General features: G+C 37.9%; 1 protein-coding gene across 1 annotated transcript; it reads right to left on the reverse strand.

Annotated features, from left to right (window-relative positions):
* On the reverse strand, positions 1-25831 carry LOC105035057 (uncharacterized). The gene is made up of 7 exons (XM_010910451.4): positions 25583-25831; positions 24975-25471; positions 20253-20436; positions 19914-20138; positions 19631-19747; positions 5106-5339; positions 1-308 (listed from the first exon to the last, which is right to left on the reverse strand). The coding sequence occupies exons 1-7, from the start codon at positions 25661-25663 to the stop codon at positions 99-101; spliced, it is 1548 nt and encodes a 515-aa protein (XP_010908753.1). The 5' UTR covers positions 25664-25831; the 3' UTR covers positions 1-98.
* Between the last annotated feature and the right edge of the window lie 625 nt (positions 25832-26456).

Raw genomic sequence — 26456 nt, forward strand, 5'->3', positions numbered from 1 at the left:
TTTTAAGACCTCAATTGCTAGCTCTCTTATGGACAAAAATAAGTTCTTCATATAAATGAATAAGAATGAGAACGTCTGTTTAGATCCAACATTTTTGTTCATAGAGGTGGTGTATCTGGCAAATGATCAAGCCTGCTGTTCATGACTTCTCTGGCTCGGGCACTTCGATACTGTAGCCGCTGGTGCAGTGCTTCTGCCATTTGGTGGAAGAATTCGGCATCCCATCTTTGAATTAGTGAGGGATCTTCTGCATAACATATGTATATTGATGTGACTGCACTTTCAACGACTACCACTGCTAGCCCCACCTGAAAAGCAAAAACCTGTTAGATATTTTCCTTTAACATAGAACAGAGGTCTAGCACATAAACCTGAATGTGCTTAAATTCTATTTAAACAGACTTATTTTGTTTTTCCCACAACATCTACAGTATGGAAAACCACCATTTTTCCCAATGAAATAACAAAACAACATCTTAAGTAGATTGCTATGGATTTGAAAACTCATCTCCCTCTTAATAAATGGCTACCAATGTGACCCACTATACTTTGTTTATTCCTCATGGAGAGCCTCAAGTTTGGACAGGTACACAAGAAACTGGCAAAAGTGAATCGTTTCATAATAAAAGAACAAAGAAAGAAAAGAAAAAAGCCAAAAGTGAAAGGAGTGGAAATGATTAGATTTGGAGAAGAAATTAAGAATTTAGCACCCCTTCACTCAAGGTGATTATAGCTTGCAGCGCATCACCCGACTTACTACTTTGCTCTGAAGCTAAGAAACAGTATCCATAAATTGCAAGGACTCTGCTTGCTTAGAACTAAAATCATGGATTAAGTTGATTGTACCATTGCAAATGACAGCATGATGGCTAACAAAGCAGATGTGATGGGGAAATGAAGCAGCCGTCACTGTGTCCTATATAGTTGCCATCGTTTCAAGGAATATTTCCCACATCAGTGGGCTCAGCAATGCGACACTGTAGCATACATAGTGCTTTTAAAAAGCAAAGATGCAAGGGATTTAGACTTTCAATGAGCTGAGGCATATCTCCATATTAGGAATATAGAAATGCCAACAAAAAATACTGAAAGTATAATAAAGGCAAGGGCTATGGATCTCTGAATCTAACTGAAATTTTGTCAGCATCAACCACTCCGTTCACTGAAGGTGCATAAACCTAATGGCTAGTATACAGTAACATTATCATATCCTGGGTTGAAAATGATTCCATATTAAATCACATGCAAACTTATCTTATGGCTGCATTACCTCTGTCTGGCTGTCAAGAGATAAATGCCTAAAGTATACACCTCCCATACAAGGTGTACTATAAAAATATACGATGTGTAACTCCTATGAACCTTGTACTCCACATCAACCTCACCGATGAGCTTCAAATCATACTTAAAAGGTCAGCCTCACCTCTACCAAGACTGGTTAAACAATGGGTTTAACTTCAACTTTATGGCTACAACTTCAAATCTTGTCCTGGGATCAACCTTTTATGAGTTGATGAAGTTTCTGTGAGCTCTAGAGCTTGTAAGCGGGGAAAACATGAGCATCATATATTTTCACAGAAAATTTTGATGAGTACAAGTATAAATAAGATAAATTACAATGTTCTGCAATACAAGGGAAAAGGTCAGACAACAATGGCCTGTTTGATAATGTTCTCTATCAAATTCAGTTTTCAAAAACCAGAAAAGAAAATTCAGCAATAACAGAACGGTTGACAATATGTTTGGTCACATCCTTTTCTTTTGGTTGCTGTTCATAAGTTTTTTAGAATTTTTGGTTTTCTTGTCTTTTTACTTTCAAAAGAAGAGAACAACAACAAAAAGTAGAAAGGGTTCGCTGCGAATGCAACCATCAAAGTTACAAAACCAACCAGCAATCCCATAGAATTCTGGAATAAGGAACTCACTCCTAGAAACTGTACAAGAATCTTCAACAGCATTATCATTAACATATATGATATCACAATTTTCAAAACAATAAAATATATGATATCACAAGAGTGCTACTTGTAAGGAATAGATGGTTAACAGATGAAACAAAGCTGAAGCTACAACAAGAATTTAAGCATGGATAAAGAAACAATAAGCATTGGCTGAGGATGACAAACAAAAAATTCCACCATATCATTTGATGATTTTATGCACTAATGTTGGAACCATCTCAAGGAAAAGGAACCAACTAGACAATATGCAGGTCTGATAAGATGTTAAAAAGCTAACACCTCTCTTTTTAGAATCATATACATCAATTCTGGAATACTGATAGCCCTTGTAGACTGAAGTCTGAAAAAATTGTGCAAGAACAACTCTCTGCTTCCAGTTTTTAGTTTAGGTGTTTACATAGAATGAGGCTGATGCATTCTTGCATGTACAGCCTGGAGAAGAAAGTGTGAAGGCAGGGCTTGGAGCATCAGAACAAAATTAAAGGCCGAGTGACAGGAGCACACAGACAAACTTCCACAACTAGATTATGATCAGGTTTCAAATGTCAGTAGCCATGCATGCAGGCATGCATGAATGCATAAAGGATGGATGGACGTGTGATATTTACATGAACAAATGCCCCAAAACATATGCACTCCCACAGGTTGACACAAATGGAGTCACAAATAGAGATGACTTCTCTTCCTAAGTGATGTATTTATGGTTTTCAAATACAAAGCAGATCAACAAAGCAACAACTCACCCTACTAATAATTATCAACGCCTAGCAGAAAAGAATAAATCTCTTGGAAGCATTTGACCCATTCATTTTCGGGTGATAATTGGACTTTTTTAATGATGGGAAGCATGATAATCTCTCTCTCTCTCTCTCTCTCTCTCTCTCTCTTCCTAGTGCATGGGAGAGGGGGGTTGGTACAAAATGGTGACATAGTTCATGATAGGGTTTTCAAAACTGTGCCGAACCATCTGGTACATCCCATACCGACCCGGACCGGCAAAAAATTGGGATGGTTCCCGCATTTAAGTCGATTCTCGGAGGGATGGAGAAGAAAGAGAGGAGAGAGAGAGGGGAGAGAAGGAGAGAGAGAGGGAAAGGGAGAGGAAGAAAGGGCCTCCGATTGTCTGACGTCTTGCCAAGATTAGTATGCGCGGAGGGAGGGAAGGAGAGAGAGTGGGAGATCCTTATCGGGCCTTCAAAGGCCGCCAAGGCCTCTATCTGAATGGATGGCGCCTCTGCCGTGAGATCTCCGATGGCCAGCGAGCCCACGCCGACAGGCATGAGGGCGACCGAGCCGGAGGAAGGCCTCTGTGGCTCCGCCCCCTTCGTTTTCGAAACAGGGGTTCTCCCCTGTTTCAAATTTTTTTTCTCTTGATTTTAACACATGAAGTCGGCAATCCAAGTGCCGACTTCGCAAATTTTTATTTTTTTTAAATTTTATTTGAAATTGGCAAACCATTTGCCAATTTCATCCATATTTTTTTTTTAAAAAATGATGAAATCGAAACACTGTTGCCGACTTCACATGTTACAAATCAAAAATAAAAACCGAAACAGGGACGAACCCCTTTTTGAATCAACCATCCTCCGCAGCCCTCGGCCACCCTCCCTCCCTCCGCACTGCCTCGCCAACCGTCGGAGAGCTCTCTAGTGACATCTCTTCCTCCCTCTCCCACCTCTCTTGCTCTCCCTCTCTTCCTCTTCTTCCCCCCTCTCTTCCTCTCTTTCTTCTCCTTCTCCCTTCTCTGGCCTGTCGGTTCACGCCGGTCCGGTACGGACCCAGGCCGGCACAATCTCCAGTACCAAGGCCGCAACCATTGGTTCATGATTTGAGCTATCAGAAAACAACAAAATTTTGATCTATGATTTTCCTCAATTTCGATGAACCACAATACGTATTAAACCAAGAACGGCCCATGAATACAGGGAGACCAACCATATTAGCCATAGTTAGCTCCTGCAACTAAAGAGCAAACCTTTGGATTCTCTTGGACTTTGAACTAGTCCGGACATAGAAATCACAAGCGTCGAACTGCTTTCAACTTTGATGCCCAAATAATAAGCCAAAGAATCAAACAAGAATCCATGGACATACCATCATGCATGTGTTCACATATGTAGTTGTTCATGTATTATAGATATAGACAATGGAGTGGATGGATTGGACCGTCTGAAGCTATTGCTGAAACAGAATTTTTTAGAAGTTCCTCTCTTTGATGGTAATGAAAACATACAATGTAAAATAAAGAAAGAAAATGACAATATTACAAATTATAATATAAAACACAAACTAATTTAACAGGTAAGGAAAAATGGTTATCTTTACTGGTTTCTTCAAGCAAAAGATGTAGCTTCCGAATAGCAACTTCCTCCAATCCATTAATGGTTAAAATCTTAAGATTTTGATAGCATAACTTGTGAAAGAAATCTTTGATAGGTTTACAAAGACCATCATGCCAATAATGAAACAAATTTGCAATTACATCCATGGATACGTTTAACAAGGACTGCTGCTGAAGAAATTAGAGGTGATGATTTAATGGAATTGCCAAAGAGAAAGACCAAAGGTTTCTGAAACAATGAGATCGTACCATATGAATCAAATTATATAAGATTCGTTTGAACCTATTCTAAAAATGTAGATGTCCTGGAGCAACTGGAGACAGAACTAGTAGAGCTGCACTGGTGCCAAGAACAAGAATGTTGAATGGGTTTAAAATGTTGATGGAAATGTCTTGTCTTATGCACATATCATGTAAATTAGTAAAAAGGCTGCCACTTACAAACCGCTATGGGAAGTATAACAGGAATCCAATAGTCATGCTCCCTACCTCATTGATTTAATCATTATAAGTCATAAATTTTCTTGTCACAGTCTCCTAATATACTTCACTTTTCAGATAAATTTCTATGCTGTATCTTTTCAGCTTAAGCATGCTATCAAATTCCTACCAACTTTTGGGAAATTGTTTAAGCTATTGGTTACTAGAAACCAGCTGATGGTTGGCAATAATCATCTGAAGTTGGACAGATAATTTAAATTTTAGGTTTTCTTGAGTTTTGTGGCTGCATATCTATAAATTTAGGTTTTCTTGAGTTTTGTGGCTGCATATCTAAAGAAAACAAGGATGCTAACACAACTCACCAAGATCATTCCCATCAATGCAGCAGTGGATCCAACCATAAGCACTTCATCTCTCTTTTTAAACCATGTCCAAATTCCTGTACATGTTCCAGTAATAAGCCCACCTAAAATAATGCCCATCAGAAGAACTGCACCTGAACAATCATAGGCAACAAGTGCTTCAATCCCAGTGGACTGGAATAACTCCCAAGCATCCCTTGCTGAACGATTGAAGCCCTTTCCATTAACTGCAATCTGAACAAGAAAATCACATAATCATTATGTAATCCAATACATTGTGATCATACCACATCCATGGACAAACAGGAATCAAGCTCAGGAAATAATGTAACATAAGATAAGCATATATATATATTTGTATGAATATGTACATTGCAATAATGATATGATAGCATCAGATTTATTATATCATTCATCAACTTGCATGATGGTACATAAGACATACTCATGCAGGCATGCACATATGATTACTTCCAGTAAGTCAAAGAGACCATGTTTGTTTTGTTTTTATGTTTTGGGTGAAAGTGACCATGTCTTGCTTTATTTGTTGGTTTCGCACCTCTAACATAAGCAATTGCCCCCATCCTTCACATCTCTCCTATCATTACTGCTCCAATATTTCAAACATTTTCGCACAATTCAGCACATACTGTCTGCTGTTTTGTAAGTAGAAATACATTTTTATATTATTCATATAATTTTAGATTTTTTAGTTATAACAAAAAATAACAAAACAAACCTGAGTTGTAGGTAAGGTTGTAAATGAGCCCAGCTTGAGCAGTTCAAGAACAACTTGTTTAAGAGACCCATTAAAAGTTTAAGATTATCTGGCACTTCCCTTTATATAATTTAGAGTAATATTAGTGATTATATTTTAATTTTATAGTCCAAACACATTCTACATTGCATCATCTAAATTAACTTAAAATAAATAATTAAAAATATCTATTTATATAGATAAGAATATATAATAAATTTAAATTTTATAATAAAGTATTTTGAGCTAATTCAAGCCAAGCTCAAACAAGCTAAGCATAGGTCTAGCTTGGCTTGCTTCTTAACCAAGTGAACCAAACTTAAGCAAGCTCACAAACTGTAACAACCAGTCTTGACTTGGCCGATCTCTCAATGTTTGACTCGGCTCAACTTGGTGCGAGTTGACCAAGTCAATTTTCAAAACCTGATATCATGGCTAAGAGCAAGAAACACCACCACACAAATCCGCCAAAAACCCCCTCATCTTCCTTCTCTGTTGCCCACCTCTGCTAGTGAGCAAATCTTCCTCTTGCAATTCAGGAAGGCAAGTGCGAGGAGATTGCAATCATGCCATTGCGCTTCATTTTTCTCCCCTCCCTGATCCATGGCCTCACGCCTTTTCTTTCCATTTTCCTTCTAAATCCTTGCCGCCACCATCCCAAAAGATGCCACCTCTTCTAAGCCTCCTCAGCCTCTGATCATCTTCGGCATCTTTGTTCTTCGCCAGAAACTAGAGATCAACAAAAAGCCATCAAGTTGTCCAATTCCTTGGCCAAGAAACTCTATCCATTTCTTTTCTTGTTGTGAGGTATCTAGTTCACCGACTCCTTGATAGATGCTACCTTGATGGCAGTCAACTCCTGAGGCTGCCACCACCACTAACGTTCACTCCCAAGGCTGAACTCCCAGCCAGCTAGATCTTGAAACAAGGCAACCCCTATTAGCAAATATTCGAGCCCTCAAACCTCAAGTATTCACCCCTCTGCCGTAGGTGCCATGCCATTTTGGTCATTCCCCAAACGGGCAACCCGAGAAGCCTCCACAACAGGTTGTAGCTGAGTTCTATCTATGGTCATTACACAACTCCTCTGACCCCTGTGTCTATATTTCTTCTCCTTGGGCCACTTGATCTGACCGACCATCGCAATTTTCGTCGCCATTAGTGACTTCGAGAGAGAGAGAGAGAGAGACACACACACACACAGGGGGAGAGAGCTATAGGCCAACAGTGGGCTTTTGCCTACCCAATGGCATCACCATAGGTCTGAGAAAAGGAGTCTCGGCCACCCGTTCTCTTGGTTTCCCTTACCCACTTTCATCATCACCCTTAGATCCATATAGTCTCAATCCCCGCTGTTCGATCTCCTTATCCACATGATGTAGTCAACATGATAGAGCTATTAGTGACTAAGATATTGAGGCTACCCATAGATTAGCCCTTTGCCATTGATCTAGTTGATCTCAGCTTAGATTTGACTAGATTTAGAAGCTAGGCATAGTCACCTAGCGAACCTCATCCCAAATCCCTCCCTGATGCTTTATTTTCCTCCCTAATCTAGTGTTGTGATTTTTGTTGGAGTGCTAGCATCTAAGCAGGAAACAACGTAGTGAGGGCTTTGCACTCAACCACTCAAACTATGGTAAAGGTTCTAATCCCTTATTTAGGGGGTGCTTGGTTCGTGATCGAAATCGAAATCGGAATAGGAATCGGAATGGCTTGGAATCAGAATTAGAATGGCCAAATCCCCCAAAGCGCTTGATTCGTGATCAGAATCGAAATCGAAATCAGAATCGAAATGAAAATTTGAATCCATAGAGGAAAGTGGGGATTGAGTTCTATGTAGATTGGGCCATTCCCATTTCATCCTGAAATCGGAATCGGAATGGGACTCCTCCCAACCAAACAGTTGGAATGGAAGTGATCCATTCCAATTCCAAAGCCCCACTCCCTCCAACCAAACACCCCCTTAATTGATTTGGATGAATTAAATTTAGTAAAGATTAAGGGAAAACATGGGGATCTTAGAGTCAATTAGAGATGTTTATTATAATAGTTATTGATATAAAAAAATGAATTGAAATTGATAAGTGTTCAATTGGATTTGTAGGCATCATTAGCTTGGTGCTCAGATTAGGTAGAAGACCCTGACATGTACGCCTGTTGTTACTATATATAATGTGCATTGATTATTTTAATTGCATATTTAGGAGGCAAAATTATTTTTGAGTTGCACGCATTATGATGTGGTCATATTTTGATGGCAATAATTGATTAAATGGATTAAAACCTAGCATGGGATAGATTAATTAAAAATGAGTATTGGACTAGCCACATTGATTGTGGATAGCCAGCCATGGGGAAGAATGTGGTGTGTGAATAGTCCACTATAGGCAGGAACGTAGTATGTAAATAACCAGCGGTGGACAAGAATGTGGTATGATTCACCGGTCACAAGTAGGAGAATGGTGTGGCTAGTCCAATACCAAAAAGTGATGAAAAGACAACTAAAAATACAACTAAGATAATTACTATTGTTAGCATATTTTGATGCATTTTTGGTTTATCAAATGACATCCATATTTTGATTATTGCTCATTTCATGATATATACGTCATGACAGTATGCTTGATAATTTCAATAGCTAATTAAATATTTTATGCATATCATTGCATTATTTATTAGTGTACTTGCATAGTGGATTTCTTATTGAGCTGGTTCGCTCATGTTATTTTCTTAACCATCTTTATAGAGCGCAGGATGCATAGGATTTGGTTAAGTTGGTCCACTAGTGAAGGATAGAAGATGAATAAAAGTCTTCTGCTACCATTGGATGAGCAAATAAAGCTATACTTGAACTGTTGGGTTAGTTAGCAGTATTGGAGTTTAAATGGTCTTATTCTGGAATGTTAAATTGTATCGCGAATATTATTTTTTTCCAGCAAGCCCAACATGTTTCGTTGGTTATGCCCAGTGGAATATGCAGCCATGTCACGTGCCAGCCTAAGTGGTGGGTCTACGGGGTGACATGAATAGCTTGCTCATTTGCCAGACCTAGTTGGTAAGGCATCCAGGAAAAACTAGAAAGTCCAATCTTCTCGCTTGAAACTTTATACACGCACACACACACACATACATACGTTGACACTTAAACATCCATACACATACAAATCCCTCTCCATACACATAGGTATGAAAAAATACAAGTATATTTTTAAGTGGAAAAATATATAACCAATTAAATTTGACCCTTCATTGGAAACAAGTTAACCAATTTATTAGATCCAAAAACCAATTCATTTCATCCATGTAATTTTAGGTCCTCATTGTTCCCTCACTAGACTAAAACAAGACACATCTAATTCCAATAAAATCATTTCACTAGATTGTAATTTTATATATAGCCCTAACATTGTGCTTGTCATTTCATGTGCAGTACTCTCACCAAAAGATGAGCACACTCATTGTATTCATGAGCAAATTCAGTTATTTGCCTTATGAAACATTCTTTACAGAATCCCACATGTTTCTGAAGTTCCAAAAGCATCAAAGCCCTCATATAGCCCATGGCTTTTGTTGAGAGCATGGAAGAAACTCCACAAAAAAAAAAAAAAAATCACAATTAAGTTTATAATACCATATGATTGAAAGACTTAATCACCCCACTTTGTACTCGTCCATGCACCAAACCCTCATCAAGTATAGCCCAAAGCCAACAACATGAACATCTTTCATAGAAAACTTACCGCATTCAGGAAAAAATTTAGGACCTGGAGCACATTCAGATTGCACTCTAGCTAAGACTTGTGCAGATGTTCAATAGGCAAACTGTACTTGAATTTCATTATTTTCTTTGCTTATTTGCATATCTTTGCATGTCATCATCCCAGTTAAATGTAATATTTCAACTGTCTTTGAGAACTTTATATATTACATCAGCTCCAAATTCTAGCTCCTGTTACCTTAGTCGCTTCTAGATGCTAGATTTGGGAAAGGGTGTTGATAATCCACAAAAACAGGCTGATTTTGATCCAAAATTTTGGGGTTGGGCTTGAAAAAAAAACACCATAAACTATAGTTCAGGTTTGGATTCAGTACTTAAGCCTAAAACTAGGGCAATAAATGGGTTAGGACACCTCTTGCCCTAGCCCAAATTGAAGAAATTTTTCAAGCTTTAATCTAGGCCTAAACCCTAAAAAAAAACAAAAAAAAAAAAATCCCTAAGTGCCGAGTCTAAACAGAGCTCAACCTAAAGGCCCAAATGTGCCCGAATAAGCTAGGGTTACTCAATAGTTAAATGCACTATTGAGGGAGAAAAGCGAGCCTTGGAAGGGTGGACTGAGGATGCTAGAGCCACAATAGACTAGCAAAAGGAGAGCAGGGCCATCAATTAATGAAGGGGTAGTGGAGGTGAGAAAATTGGAAAAGAGAGGAGGAAAAGAAATTGTTTGAAGAGATAGGGAGTAAGGCTCTGATTAACCTTTTTCTTTAGTATATGGGGTCTGACCATCCATCAAAAACAAATAATACACATAATCTTTGTATATTATTAATATAAATATACTACATAAAAATACTCCAACTTTGGGCTCCAGCTTTACGATCAGGCCAAGCTAAGGGCTGTCCAAAAGAGATATTAAACTGGAGGTCCAAGCTCTATCCCAGAACCCAAACTGTAGTTGGCTTGGTTCAATTTCTAGAACTACCTAAAACAGATGCATGCATAGATACACATATGCAAAAACACAAACTATTTATGCACGTGTGCATGTGCACACATAAGAAGAAATGAACTTTCCACTGATAGATCCTTCTAGCTCTTTTATTTAGCTAAATCTATGAAAACCGCTTAACTCACCAATATAGCATGGGCAATGAATCCCTCTCTCTTCCCCTTCTCTCACAAGTCTTCTCAATCCCTTAACATGATCAAAGCTGGCTACTCATGGCCCTTGTGATAACATAAGGACTCTACCTAAACATTCCCGCTCATCACCCATTTGCATCTTCTATCATAATCACAATCATCCAGCCTTGTTTTCAACTATTTGGGGTCAGGCTTTATGGAACCTCATTTGCGTATTCTATATCAAAATTATGTATAAATGAGAAAGGACCAGCACCCCATTTCTTTATTCCACTAAAAGATTGCAAAAAATGGGGACAGGTTAGACATCATTCTCTTATCTCTTCCAAGATGAGAGGGAGGTGGCAGCCCCTCTCTCTTCTATATCCTAGAAAGGAGGATAGAGAGGGTTCGATCTCTCCCTCTCCTTGTCATATGAACAATCCACAAACATCTTTCCTACATTACCATAGTGAAAGAGTTGCATAAATAAGATATATAATTATTTTTATACAATCATTGATGTATATTTTGTACATATTTTTTATTAGCTTTCTTTACATTCATTCTATTAGTATTACGAGTGGCTAAAAGTCGGGTTTGTGTTCAAATCTAGCTGCATCCTTACTCAAGCCTAAATTTCATGTGGCAAATCTAAACCAAAATTTGAACTTGAGTAGCAACCCATAACAATTTTTAGAACTAGCGAACCACTGACCTAGCCACCCAAATTCAACCATGTATTAACCACAGCCAACTTAATCCTCATCTTTCCAAGTCTTCCTCTCATATTCAGCACACTCTCACCATACCCACAAATCATTATCTTCCCTCCAACCATCCCTCACCAGAACCAATCTAAGAGAGGCTAAGGCATTGGACAACACTCCCACATAGGGAGGAAGGTAGAAGAGGTTAAAGAAATGGACATCTTATGGTTGTAGTCTCAGATGATCTATGTCAATCAATGATGATGCCGATGTCATCTCCCTCGATCAACAATTCAAAAGATCTCTCTCTTAATCAACGCCTACGTTCTCTCCCTCTATCCGACACAATTCTCAGGCCCGTGAAGGACACCAACACCTTCGCCCTCGATCGACATCAATATTGGTGCCTCTCCCTTGGTGCACCTCCCCCCCCCCCAATTTTCCTCCCTCTTCTCCTTCCGCGCTCCCTCTCCCCTCCGCTTGTCCCGATCTTTCATCTCCAATACACCTCAACCCATATAGTATGTACTAATATTGTACTAGACTAGTCGCTGAACAATTCGAGACCTGATACCTACTCAGCAAACCTTACTCCATATACTGATCGGATCTCCATCTAACCTACCCTCCTTCAATTCTACTTCAAATATGTCAAGAAACTTTATCCCACATTCAATTGATAGATTACATATTTAATTGCATCCAACTAAGTCTAATTTTAGCAACTAATAGACTTCCTCCAATTTCTACCCAGAATTTCCGCCTCCCCCCCCAATCCTATTCACCCGAACCCGCTTAATTCAAATTTCAATTCACCCATGTTCCAACCTAAATTCAACCACCAGTTAATCGATTTTAAGCTCAATCAAGCAAAATTTCTATCAAGTTCACTATTTTTCCTCAAACAAGCTAACTTGATTCACTCAGATCGGCCTAATTTACCAATTCTCCTATAACTAGCCTCATTTCCACTTCCCCTCTACCCCAATTTTTGTCCTATGGGGACAACTAGACTTAGTCATGCTTAATTTGATCAGGCTCCCACACGTGCAAGTCAAATAGAGCTAACCTAGATTAATTGAGACTAATTTTGGTTATTTCATATCAAATGAGCTTAGAATGGGCTCAAATCTGAACCATGGCCGCCCTTCACAGCCTGGGTCAAGATTTACTTTCATAAAAATTTGGAGATCTTTACCCCCTCCCCCCCTCAATCAACACCACCACAAAAATCACCAAAAATCCTCAAAAAATAGAAAGAGTGTACTAATATCAAATAGATCCACTTAAGCCAATGAGCATCTCTGCTTCTGACCCAAGGAGGCCTATCACTCAAAGGAGCTCAAGCTTAGGGAGATCCCTTTGGAGTATCCTTCAAGGAGGATAGTGTGTCGTGCGTCGAGACACCACCGAAGAAGAACTCTTCCCCCTTTCTCTTTTGCTTTACTTGAATCTCCACAATTCTAACAATTTCATTTAGTTCTCATATGACTGAAAAGTTCTACTCCTTGTTGATGAAATAGCTTGCCTCTTTTCTATTCTCTACTTCCAAGGGCTTGCTTGGGGGCTAGAACCTTTCCTTTCTAGGACCCATGCACCATGCACCTATTGAATAGATGCATGGTGCAAATGCCCTAGTCCAACAACTTGGATGACTAGGGGCCTAGATCCTCATAGCTAGGGCCAGAGTACCTTGTTCATCAAGCCTTCCTCAACAATACCCTTAAGTCTTAGCAAAAGACTCACGTTCCATGTGATCAGCCTTATCCACAACTTCCCTTTTTGTTTCCCGATTTTTCTCCCAAAGGACTGGTGACACTCTAAACCCTCCCCAAATTACTTTATCCCTCTCTACATGGGCATCCACGGGATTAAAGGAGACTAAGAAGTGGGAAAAGAGAGAACAGAGGTCCTTTACATGAATCAACATGGTTTAATTCAAGCAATCGAACCACATAGGGCAACAATGACAGGTGAAATAGGTTGGATGTGTCCAACGAGATGGGTTTAAGAAAGTGGATTTGAAGTTTTGGTATCAAAGTTACTATTGGGTATTTGTTGCACTATAAAGGGCCCTATTTTAGCAGTGAAGTGGGAGGGAGAGATGTTGGTTAGGGCCTACTGGCAGCCTAGCAAGTGGACAACAGTGGTTTGGACTACTCAGCCATTGCAGCCAACATTGTGAGCAAAAGGGAAGAACTCTAGAGTACTTAAAAGGGAAACGGAGATGGAAGTTATTTCTAAGCAGACAAAAACTTGATATTCCTCAATTATAAAGCAATTGTGACCTAAATGTTCATAAGAATTATAAGAAAAATATGGTTCAAAAGTACTAAATAAGTATCAAATGAAATTTGAATAAACAAGTATGACCAAAGATTCAAGTTCCAACATGACATCCCACGGACACCGAGAAGGGGTACCATCCCATGTGTCGGGACAAGACGTCCCGCTAGCATCCCAACGTCCCAATTGGGATGCTTTAGGACATCCTCTGTCCCAAGTATCGGGATGGGGCGGGACGATGGTGTGTCCCGTTCCATGAAAAAACCGGGACAGCCCCATCCCACAGAATTTAAAACCTTGCAAGTATCTATTTATTATTTAAATTGCTCATAATTTAAGACCTGTTAACTAAAAAAGTAATAAACATAAATGGAAACATTGATATAAAAAAGACAATACTATTAGAGATATAAAGAAACTGAATATTATAAATATTTAGTAATAATTTTATAAAAATATTTAGTAATAATTTTATAAAAATAAATAAAATGGATATACATGCTTAACACCATCATAAGGATAACTACACGATGACACATATTAATTATTGACAGTAAATAGGAGAGTGAGAAGACCAAATGGCCACTCCTTTCTAGGATACTAGAAAATAACCCGCACTATGTAGCAGGATAAAATTGAATAACAGGAAAAGAAATAGCAGGGAGGTAGAGATAAGCAAAACTTATAGTTGTATTGAACATTAGACAATATACAAAATATTGATAAGTTTGTTTAGGATGATCATTCTATGAAAAGCTGCTATTATATCTAAATGTAGATGGTATCTAGACATAGAAACTACTTTTCTTGCAAAAATAGAAGTATAATTAATACATTTTTTTTGCAAATAAAAGGCTTTATTTGATTGTTATAAAAGAGAAACAACAGATGTCTGTTGTTTTGTCACTTCACTAATGAGAAGACAAATTAGAAAAAATAAATTATTCATTAGTTCCTACAATTCTAGTGCCCCTACAAAAAGGGCAATGATTGTTGAACATGATGAGTAGAGACACATGTCCCTTCCACCTTCAATAACTCGATATGAGAAGTATAGGAGTTCATGGACAAATGGCCAAGATCTAGGTCAAATAGGACCATTGGCCAAAGGAGAAAGAGAAAGCCAAGGTCTCTGGGCAAGCTTCGATAAAGGCAAGGTAGGTTGTGGCTTACTCATGAGCACGAGAGTAGAGAGGAAGAGAAAGGAAGGGGTATGGGGCTTACCGGTGATGCAATGGAGGGAAAGGAGGTCAGTAGGCAGCAGCGAAATAGGGGATGATCCTGTGTCATCCACCATGCAACCGAGCAAGAGGAAGAAGGGGAAAAGAAGAAAGAGGAAGGGGGTTGGGGCTTAGGGATGGCAATTTTAACCGATCCACCAGGTATCCTACCCGACCAACACAAATGGGGCACATTTTCCCCAACCCAATTAGAACCCAAGGCAGGTATAGGTTCTAGAAAAATACCCAAAGTGGATTCAGGTTAAGTATGGATAATAGTATGCTCCGTCCTGAATCTGACCTGATATAATCTTAATCTAATTTTTATATTATTTATATGATGAGGTTCTTACCTAATCCGACCCAAACTAACCTGCACCTTTACTTGACCCGACCCGCCCAACCCAACCCGAGGTGGGTACAAGGCGGCTATGGGTATGAGGTTTTTAATTGTAAGGCAAATATAAATATTAGCCGATCCAACCTACACCCAACCTGTTGCCATCCCTATTAAGGCTTATTGGTGATGTGGCAAAAGGATAGGGAAGAGGTTGGTGGCAATGAATAGGGAACGGTCTTGTGCCATCCATCACATGACTGAGCAAGAGAGAGAAGGGGATAGGAAGAGATAGGAAGGGGGCTAAGGCTTTCCAGCTACACAGTGGAAGGTAGCGGTGATCTCTATCGTACAAGAGGACAATGGCGAGAAAGAGTTAAGGAAGACCTTTGGCAGCTCACCATTCGAGCAGGAGGAAAGCAATGTTGAGCTGGGGCCCAACAAGGCCACCGACAACTGACATAAGGGAAAAAGTGAGAGAGAGAAAGTGAGGAGAGAGAGGAAAAGAGAAAACGGGAGATTGAAGAGGTGGGATTTGTGTCTGGAGGAAGGGGAGAAATAGGGGAGAGACTAGAGAGGCAACCATTCAAGCACACCTTCCCAATCCCTCACCGTGCCAAAATGACTGCAACCATGCCAGATAATCGACCTCAAGAGGGGGGAGATACACAATGGGGTGAGTGGAGGGTGTACAAGCCATGGTGGAGGTATTGATCCCCCCCACCCCAAGCTTTTCTTAAGATGGAGAGCGGGTCTAGCACGCATTCCTCACCAACGGGTGTTGACCAACATATGGCACACACTGGGGGAAGCTAAATTCCCTTTTAATATAGTTGTATAGATTAGATGAGAGGGGCTCAACCTTTCCACATCTCCTAAATTTTAGCAAATAAAAAAGGTGAGGTCAAGGCTTCTTTACCTCCTATCTTTTATGGAAAGAATGAGAAGGGGCCTCATCAGACTCATGAGTTATCTAAATTTATTTAATATCATCTAATATTAATGATATATTACTATGTGAGAAGAACACCCAATATTTTTGTTTTGTTATTTTATTGGTTCTTCTTGGCTATTTGTAAATTTTAATTAAAAAAAAAAGTTATTTCTTTCCTCCTAATATATACGTATATATGAAAAAAGTTAATTCTTTCCACCTAATACACATATGTATGATGTATATATGTAATGTATATATATATAAACTAAGAAATAGCATCCAACTCCCTTTCCCTTTCCACATTGCCTTACAGCACTTCCCTTCCACTTATAGTGGAGGCAGCCACAATAGTCTATGAGTCCAAAACCCCTCATTTCCCCTCATAATTTGCCCTTGGCCCCTCAAAAACACTCCTCACCCTCTCACCAATGCCCCTCTACCTTATCTCAAAGGAAAGATAGGGCCAAATAGCCTAACAAATAATGCATAACAACTAAAAAACCAAACTTACACTCAGTTATTTTGGGTCCACTACCAAGTACGCTTGCAGTGTTAACTGAGTTCACAAGTTTGGTTCTAGGCTTTAGCATATATAATTCAAGTTTAGGTATGGATATAGCTTGACGTCACCGGACCCCCCTCCCCATCATTGTTGCTCCTAATTCTATAAAAAAAGGGGAATCCTAGTAGAAGGCTCCCACTAGTACAGGTCTAGGGAGGGTCACATGCACACAACATTACTCCCACATGCAGCTAGGCTGGTTCCATGTTTCAAACCCATGACCCTCATCTCCCAATGGAGCAACCTCACCATCACACCAAAGCATGCCATCTCCCCTACTTCTAACCTATCTTGAAATAAATATTTTTCCTCTCACATTTTCAGCAAACTACATCTTAATTCAATAAAATTGTATCATTAGCTGCTTCGGCATGTTTTTAGCGTTTATATCTTAAATCTTTTTAAATACAACAAGCAAACCAATAAAACTTTACTATAACACAGTATCTAATGCTATTTCATACAAATGCTTCCTACGCACTTTCAATATGGTTTAGGTAACTAATTTTTCAATTTGACTAGCCTACCTCCTATACACTGTGTAGGCGTTAATTACATCAACCCTTTCACCAGCATATGTAAGGTTCTAACCATGACTCATCAAAACTTTGAAACCGCAAAAAATGTTTTTGGTTCTCATCAGAGTCAATCTGAAATCAGAGTCAATTTTAGAGTTTCAAACAAAACTAACTTATAAACCTGATTGCTTCTTCATATGGCAATTTATGTAGCTCTTTTTCTATTCCCTCATTTTCTTTTTGAATTTCAGAAGAAATAAGTCAAAATCAACTTAGACTTTTTCATTTTTCTTTGTAATTATATTTATTTGGGTTAAAAGAAGTAAATAAATAAATAAATAAAGTTTTCATTGATTGGCTATACTAGAGCTTAAATCTCAAAGTTGATCATATCATTATCAAACAGTATATGGCATATTACACACTAAAATGATGTAAAACATAAATTTTATCTTATTTAATTTTTAAACTAAAAATAATCTTTCAATTGCTATCATGAAAATAGTGAAATTGCCCAACAAAAAATTGCAGATAATACTAGTAAAATGATGAATAGTTTATTTTTTTGGCATGATTTTTTCTCTAGGTTTTCTCGCAAATGTCCTTCTGAATTTTAGATTTGTTTATCATTTTTCAGTTAAAACTACCAAAACTGAAATCAAAAGCACAACAACTAAAAATACTGAAAACCAAAATGGGTGTTCCAGCCAAAATCAAAACCAAAACCAAGTTTTCGAACCTTGGTTGAAGCATAAAGTCATATCATGAACAGCAATCTTCAAGGAACCCAATGATGCTTGAGATTAGGTTCTCACTAGTTTTGTATTAGTTTTGATTTTACACTCTTCTCTTCTATTAATTAATGCCTCCTCAACCTATAAAATCTTATACTTTCTATGACTAGAGCTCTGACATCTAATATTTGGATATAATAAGATGTCTCGTGTCTCCAGACTTTGCTTAAGAAGTTTGGTATTGGCTGCATGAGAACATGTACTCACATTGTCAATATGACCCAATTTTCAACCCTCATAGCTGTGATCATATTTTTTTCTAAATAGCCACTTAACAAATAGAACTATATAAAAGGTTTTAGTTTTTCAATTAAACGTCATAAGCATTTATTCTACAGCAATCTTCACATGAATTGATTACATGCACATTTTTAGGTCTTTGTTATCCTCAGCATGCATGTCATCTCTATCCACTATGCTATTCTCAATCAAATTTATGAGCTCCTGAATCTAGGTTCGAAAATTTTAGTCAGGCAGTTCCATCCACCAGTTTCATTTGTTCATCCACAACTAGTGCAAGCAAGACATATTTGTTCACACTTCTTTCAAGAACCAAACTACTTTTTATTCTCTATGTGTTGATGACATGCTTATCACTGTCAATAATGCTTCTCAAATTCAGTCTCTCAAGCAATACCATTGTCATTGCTTTAAGATAGACAAGGTCCTGTTAGCAACACACAAATCCCTAAATTTGCCTATAATTTTTGGCTTGCCAACTATCCCAACATGTAGAATAGAATAGATTAAGCTCCTTTCTTTTATTACATTTTCCATTTTACTTAAGGTGTTTGCTTGGTTTTAGTTGCACAATAATTCTAGTATTTCTTAAACGCAACATAGAGGTTGCAATGCAAGGTTTTTGGACACCCACTATCAAGATAACCCAACTTCACATCACATTAGGCCAGTTAAATTGCCAATGTACTTGGCTAAAAAGTACAAACACCATCTGCTTTTTTAGATAGGTATTATCAATGATACATACCTTGTGATGACAGATAGTATGCTCTAACCATCAACTTTGAAGTGGAAGTGACAATCCTCAAATAAGGTACTACCACATTTCTTGTTGTAGCAAACAAGATTTTGAACATCAACATAAAAGCGCAACATGATGATTTAAAAACATTATTGCAACAAAAATGACTAATACAGAGTCATGAAGACCCAAGGCTGCAATACAAGTGGAAAAAGGAACAATAAGCAGACAAAAGTGAGCTTGCTTGTTATACAAGTTGGGTGCAACACATAAAATAAAGGATTCTTAAACAAAGATTTTCAGGTATAATCTTTGTTTACCGTGAAATACCTTCTAACCTATTCAAGGCACCAGTTATTACTAATACATATTTACTACTAACACATTATAGAAAAAAAATTAACAGAAAAACAAATAATCAGCAACAAGCACTGCAAAACAAAGATATGTATACTAATAACTATAGCTAAATAAATGAATACATGCATTTACAGGACTACTTAAGTCGAATAATACTAGCATTCCTTTTGATATTGTAGAAAAAGTAACCTAGAAAGAAAGATGCTAAAAGAAACTAACCTGGACATATGCATACTTATTGAAGAAACGAACAAGTGTCTCCACAAGATGAAACAAAAAATCAACACAGCAAAGCAAACACTCATTGTTGCCAATTTTTGAACGAACTCCCCTGATCTGAAGCATTAGCATGAAAATAAATGTATTAGGAGACCTAGTAGATAAAGAAAAAACCAGTAAATTCATGATCTGTGACAAAATGAAACATTTTACAAATAATATAAAACCTAACAGGACCTAAAAACTAAACACAACGAAGTTCTTTTTACAGTCAAGTATATACCTCCCACCGTAGTGTCCGGATGGCAGCTGTAAAAAGTGAACCATAGCAAATGCTACCAAAAGAAGTTGTCATAGCATACCGTAGTGACTTCAAAATTGGCTTTGAAGGCATTGATGCCGCTCTCCGACCACCATGAATGAGAACAAGGAATACCATACCAGACACTATAACATGAACTGTATTACAAAGCACAGCACCAGTCCAAAATAAACTCACTGAGAAAACCTGAAATTAGAGAAAGAATATATGCACATCAGAAGCAGCATGATTTGTGAATGCAGTTAAGAATAACATCATATGAACATTGGTGGACTGAAGAGTAAAAACTTGCCAGCTCACCACAAGAAGCCACCAGCGTCCACCATCATCTAAGCTTAAAGCAACCACACCAGACACTCCAAATGACCACAAAATCATCCAGCAAAGCATGATTAACATAAAAGCATAGGCCACTCCCATCACTTCAGGGACGTCCCATACCATCTTCACAGCTTTCTGCAACACTAGCATTGTGAAAGGAAACCTGCAGAAGAATGTCCAGCATATTTGTTAGGTCAATTCATTGAAACAGGATTTTCATTTGATGATTCTAGAAGTTGCATCAAGATCCTTCAAACCTATTTTGTTCCATCATCAAAATAAACACTTCTTCAAACAAGCTTTTATTATAAAAAGTGCAAGATAAGAAAGCAAAAAATGAGCTGCAAACAACTTCCAATGGGTTTAACAAGCCATTTGTTATGTCAAAATATTAAAAAAGTTATATTCCACTGATGCATGACCACCGTTGTGTTTTATGAAGGTCTGGATTACACAGCCAAGTGCCAATGTTGTAATCAGCTAGTACGAAAAAAATCTCCCTGATCTGCATTTTAATATAGTGGCACTAAATTAACTTTTAGAAACACCATCAGTTACATATGTGCAAACCAGCCAAAATATTTCTAAATAATTGGGCGACCAAGATCAACCAACAGCTGCTTGCAGTGTCATCAATGGTACACTACTTCAAAAGTGATAGCAAAGCCAGCATCAAAAAATGAAGATCCACATGTACATAGCACATGATGCATTTTGGCAGGTTGTTTCCCATGAATAGCACAATCAGAGGTTACTCCATTTAGGAGACTCATCTATTTCAAATGAAGCTATCCAATCAAGTTAACCAATGTTCATATGATGCTGTAAATAATGATGCAAACAATGTTGTTACTTCAAATTTAAGAAACAAATTCAAATACCAATTGGGGTCAGAGGCAAAGGCCTTTTTGCTTTATGTTTCTTTTTGCATAAACTTTCAAGAATGGAAGCAACATGGCACAAATAATATGGCTGCTATATTGACAAAAAAACAAAAATTAGTTAAAACAGAATATTTCTTTTGTGTTCACTGCAAAGCATGTCAGTCTATCCCAAGTTCCTAACAAGGCTCTTCCTGTATGCCTACATCTTAGCCCACCCAACAACCAGCCCCTCTTCACAAGCCTCCTTAACCACCACAAACCAAACCGCCTACAATTTGACCATTTCCTTGCCTAGCACAACTAAAATCTAATCACTGATATAGTACAATATCTAGAAGCAAACTCAAATTAAGAACAACAAGCTCAATTAGTCTTCTATTAACACTTTCTTGGTTCAACTCTCCTCATGTAACATGCATCTTATCTTCCTATATCACAAGACAATATCAAATATAATGACTTCAAAATAGCTCATCTAATTATGGTCATACTCATAATCACAATCATCTAGCCTTTCCCAACTATTAGGGATTGGTTTATGGATACTCATTAGCCAAGTATTCCTATGTATGGCCACCTTTGAAGTTATCCCAAGTATCTCCATATCCCTCCTCACAACTTCTATCCATGTTAGTTTAGGTATTCATCTTCCCTTTTTACAATCTTCAACACAAACTAAAGTAACTTTCCTTATAGAAGCCTTCTCGGATCTTCATTGGACATGTCCATACCATCCCAATCAATTTTTCATCACTCTATCCTTAATTTGTGCCACTCCTATAGCTCCTCTAATATATTCATTCCTTAACCTATGCTTCCTAATTTTACCATACATCCATCTTAACATTCTAATTTCTGCCACACTTATTTTATTTTCATGTACTTTTTTAATGCCTAGCACTTTGAACCATACAACATTGCAGGCCTTACTATTATTTTATAAAATTTTTACTTAGGCCTCCAAGATATGCACCTATCACATAATATTCCAGATGCACCTCTGGACTTCATCCAACAGCTCATTCTATTACATGTATCTTCACCTATCTCCTGTTATGCTGTATAATATTTCCTAAATAATAAACCGGTCACCTAGTATCTCTCGTCCACCAATTTTAATTGGTATAATGTCATCAGTTCCATTCTATGGTAGCTCAACCAATTATGATAAGAATAAATTTATCAAAATTTAAATTATGGTAGAAGATATTTTAGTAGGTACTATTAATTATCCACAAGGCAGTGAATACCTAATTGTTGTTGGATTTAAACCCATACATAGCTCTTATCCTTCATTTGGCAGTGATTACCTAATTGTTGTTGTATTTAAACCCATATATCACTCTCATCCTTCATTTGGCTTCCCAGTCAAAACACATGATAATATATCTCAGCATGACACCAAAAACCTGTTAAAAATACAAAATATATTTTTGTGTCAACAAAAAGTAATAAGACCACTTCTACTAGGCCCACAACATTTCCGACATAATTCACACCTCTGCCTCATCGGCCTAGATGGTATATTAAGTAGAAATACCATGATACCAAACACAAATTACCAATATTTGATTACGGCCTCTCTGACATTGGCAGCTCCATCATCATTGATTCTACTTTCAACGTCAATCATTGTTAACAAAATTAATTTTAATTGTGATGACCTTCATTCTTCCCACATTTTTACTTATATAAAATTTCATACAAACCAGCACACATGACTATTTAAAGGACTCAATAGTTAGTTTGCACCTAACATGTTCTTAATCTGAAAGTTTTAGTGAATTTAACAATTGTAAGACAACTTTGCATTCAAATGTTTACAGTTATAATTTGGATAAGGCATAAGGGATTTATTCTGTATTTTCTAATGGCTCCACTAACCTTGCCATTAATTCCGCTCAATTGAGTTCACTCTCTCGGTTTGGCATAACAAAATAGGTGAAGTGTGAATTAGCAAAATGTGATAAATGATAACTGGTAAGATTCAAAAAAAAGCTTGGCTCCGGAGTCAAATTAGCTTCTACTGCAATTATTGTGGTGAATTTGTCTCTAGTTTTGGCATTTAACCAAAATAATAAAGACTCTAAAATGTACAGAGATGCAAGAAAAGATATATATATATATATATATATATATATATATATATATATATATATATATATATAAGTTAACTATGAAAGTATCATACTATTAGACATTTGAATGTATCACTCTAGTGCCTTGCACTACACTTATAAAAAAAAATATAATTTTAAAACCAAAAAAATGAGTGAAGATGTCTTGTGAATTTTTTGATGAAAATATAACAGAATACAGTTTGCATATTAAAACATTTGTGTTCTAGGATAGCCAAACCTATAACCAAAATTCAACTTTTCTCTAATTTCCTCTAGAACCTTACAAGTCTCTTCTTGAAAATCATGGAAAAAAAGAAATGAATAAAAATTAACTCAAATAGACTAGAAGAAATTCAAAAACCAACCCCAATTTTACAACCATTCTTGCCACAATCAAAATGATCCTTTTTTTTTTTTTTCAAAGTGTCAACTGAAATATAGAACCACAACAAGTGGATGCTTAGATGAATGAGTTATAATGTCTCTAGACAACAAAAAATGCCATTTAATTAACACAGGAGCATTTCTATGTTTCCTGGTCTAATACATTTTAATGATCGGAAACCTGTTCTAGAATCTAGAGGGAGATAACCCTACTTTTGGTTATATCTACAGATAATTCTTGTTGCATCTTGATCCATCAATCATGCTCCATGTCCACCTTTTCCAAGATCTACATTCAATTAGCCACATGGGTGAAGCCTGATTTTTGACTACAACTGCAAGTGTTCTTTTTTATTTGAAATCTATTTAAAATCCTAAACATTTCAAGTTTCATGGCACAACTATCAATTTATTTTGCATGAAAATGCCATCATACAATAATCTTTCAAAAACCAAAGCTGTCATGTGATGAAAATATCAGGGTTTTTGTCCTTTCTTCATTCACTCCCAACAAATTCTAAAGAGAAACTATTTGCACCTTTTACTATATCATTAATATGCTCCACTTGTACTAACACATCTCTTCTTTCAAGCAAATTAATTGATATGAAGTACTCTGGGCTTTGAGCTGTTGGCTCAAATTAGTTTCTTCTTCTTCCCAAAAGAAAACGATTGTCCAAATTCCAAAATGCATGCCATCTTATGAAATTAGAGCACATCTTCAAACAACAATAAAGGGTTGTATCCTATTGCTCCATTGCTGTCAAACTGCTTAGGCCTTGACTCAATTCAGCCTCTAAGCTTCTTAATTCTTAGTCAAGTTTGCTCATCCCCCAATACATGACTCTCCTCCCTCCTTTTTTTTTCTCAAGGTTCTTTCCATTAGATTTTGAACAGCAACTGAGGAGCCTATGTTCGGTCACCTTACGTTAACAATTTTTGTTTTCCTTATCTTTTGTAATAAAAAGACTTGGTAAGAGTCGTGCTATCCATATCCTAATCCAATTTAAGGTAACCCCTTCAATCACTTCATGAACTGTTTCGTTAGACCCTAAATATACTACAGGATCACCGTTTCTGAATCTATTTTTATAAGTCGCCTTCAAGCATAAAGAAAAATGTAGACAGCCCTAGTGATGTTCAAAGTCAGTGCCCAATTGTTGAATCGTGACTGTTCCTTGGTTATTCCTAATTCATATACAGCACTTTGAAAATGCCATTTTGGGGGCTATTTGCTTAAACCAAAAGCAATTCCTTTAAAGAGGGAATTAGAGGGGAAGAAATTGCAACGAAGAGCATGAATGAAGCAATACCTATCTAACACCGACATCACATACAAGAACTGCAGGGCGGCGCCGACCGCGAAAGCAATCCCCCAGAAGACGTGCTGACCCCAGAAGCACAACACACTGATCACGGCCAGATAGGTGGTAAGGCTATGGATGGAAACCTTCATCATCTGACTTGCCTTGGAGCCCAGAAGCGAAAGCCACGCCCACGCCAGCACGGTCCCGACCCCGCCCGCAACCCCGTAGAAAGGCCAGAACGTCTCCGTCAGCTCACCCCGCGTCTGCGCCTGGGGATGGCTGGCATTTCCCATGCCGGTGATGTTGGTGAAGCGATCTATATTGAGGCGGTCCGCCTTCCTGAACCGGTTCATCCCGAGGATGGCGAGCACCGAGCCGAGGGCGGCCAGGTGGACCAAGAAAACTAAAAGCCAGAACACGTCCCGCCAGTGCCTCGACGGCTCCGACGCCCTCACCACCCCCAGCGACGATGTCTCGCTCCCGTTCCTGCTCCGTCGCCCGTCCTGGATTGCGATCGAAAGAAATAACCACAAAAATAGAGAAAAAAGAAAGATATCAAGAGGAAATTTAATGCCTTTGAGGTAAGGGAAGAGAAAAAAAGAGAGAAGCAGCACCTCCTCTTCTTCTTCTTCGATGGTGGGGGAGGAGGCGAGATCGGAGTCGGAGAAGGTGGCCTGGGGGTCTCTGAGGCTCATGCTTGGTCTCTCCTTGCTCTCGTGGAATGCGAGAGGAAGTCGGAGGGGGGTTAGAGGAAGACGGAGAGAAGGGGGTCAATAGGGGAGTGCGTAGTGAGAGGAAAAGAAGGGGAGGAACTAAATAACTGCAGCAGGGTTTGAATGGGAACGGCCCACTTCGATGCCGAAGTGGGAGTTATCATTCAACGGATGGGAACTTACGCATCAAAAATAAATAAATAAATAAATAAATAAAAGAAGGAAGGAACTTGTGGAAAGATTTGGAACGGACCCATACATGAGGGCTGAGAACCAAATGGATGGTCTTGGCTGCAGACTGCAGAGGGAGTAGTTTATTTTTAGCAATAAGAGTATGTGGGATAATTTTATGCAAGTCTATCGGATTCATAACAACACTCAAAGCCCATTTCATAATATTTAAAGAAAGTTTTCAGAGTGGATTTTGTTTTGGTGAGAAGTTTTCAGGGTGGGTTGATCCGAATTTTATAAGGAGAAAGAAAATCTTTCTAGATAGTTTAGCACCGGAAGGGGTTCAATTGATATAGACTGGATCGGACCTCATATTTTATAATATTAAACTTAATCTATCCATTTATGTTGAATGGGCCATACTTGATTTATTTAGGATTTTTAGTCAAATTTATAGAAATACCTAAATATGTCCTAACTTTAATTAATTGGATCGTTGCTAAAATGGATGTTGCCAGGGTGATTTCTGCTATAAGTTGCTAGTGCAGGGCCGCAGGCCACATGAGTTTCATGTTGGACCAAAATGGTATGAACATAAACCCTA

The sequence above is a fragment of the Elaeis guineensis genome, chromosome 3, assembly GCF_000442705.2.
Source record: "Elaeis guineensis isolate ETL-2024a chromosome 3, EG11, whole genome shotgun sequence".
NCBI lineage: Eukaryota > Viridiplantae > Streptophyta > Magnoliopsida > Arecales > Arecaceae > Elaeis > Elaeis guineensis.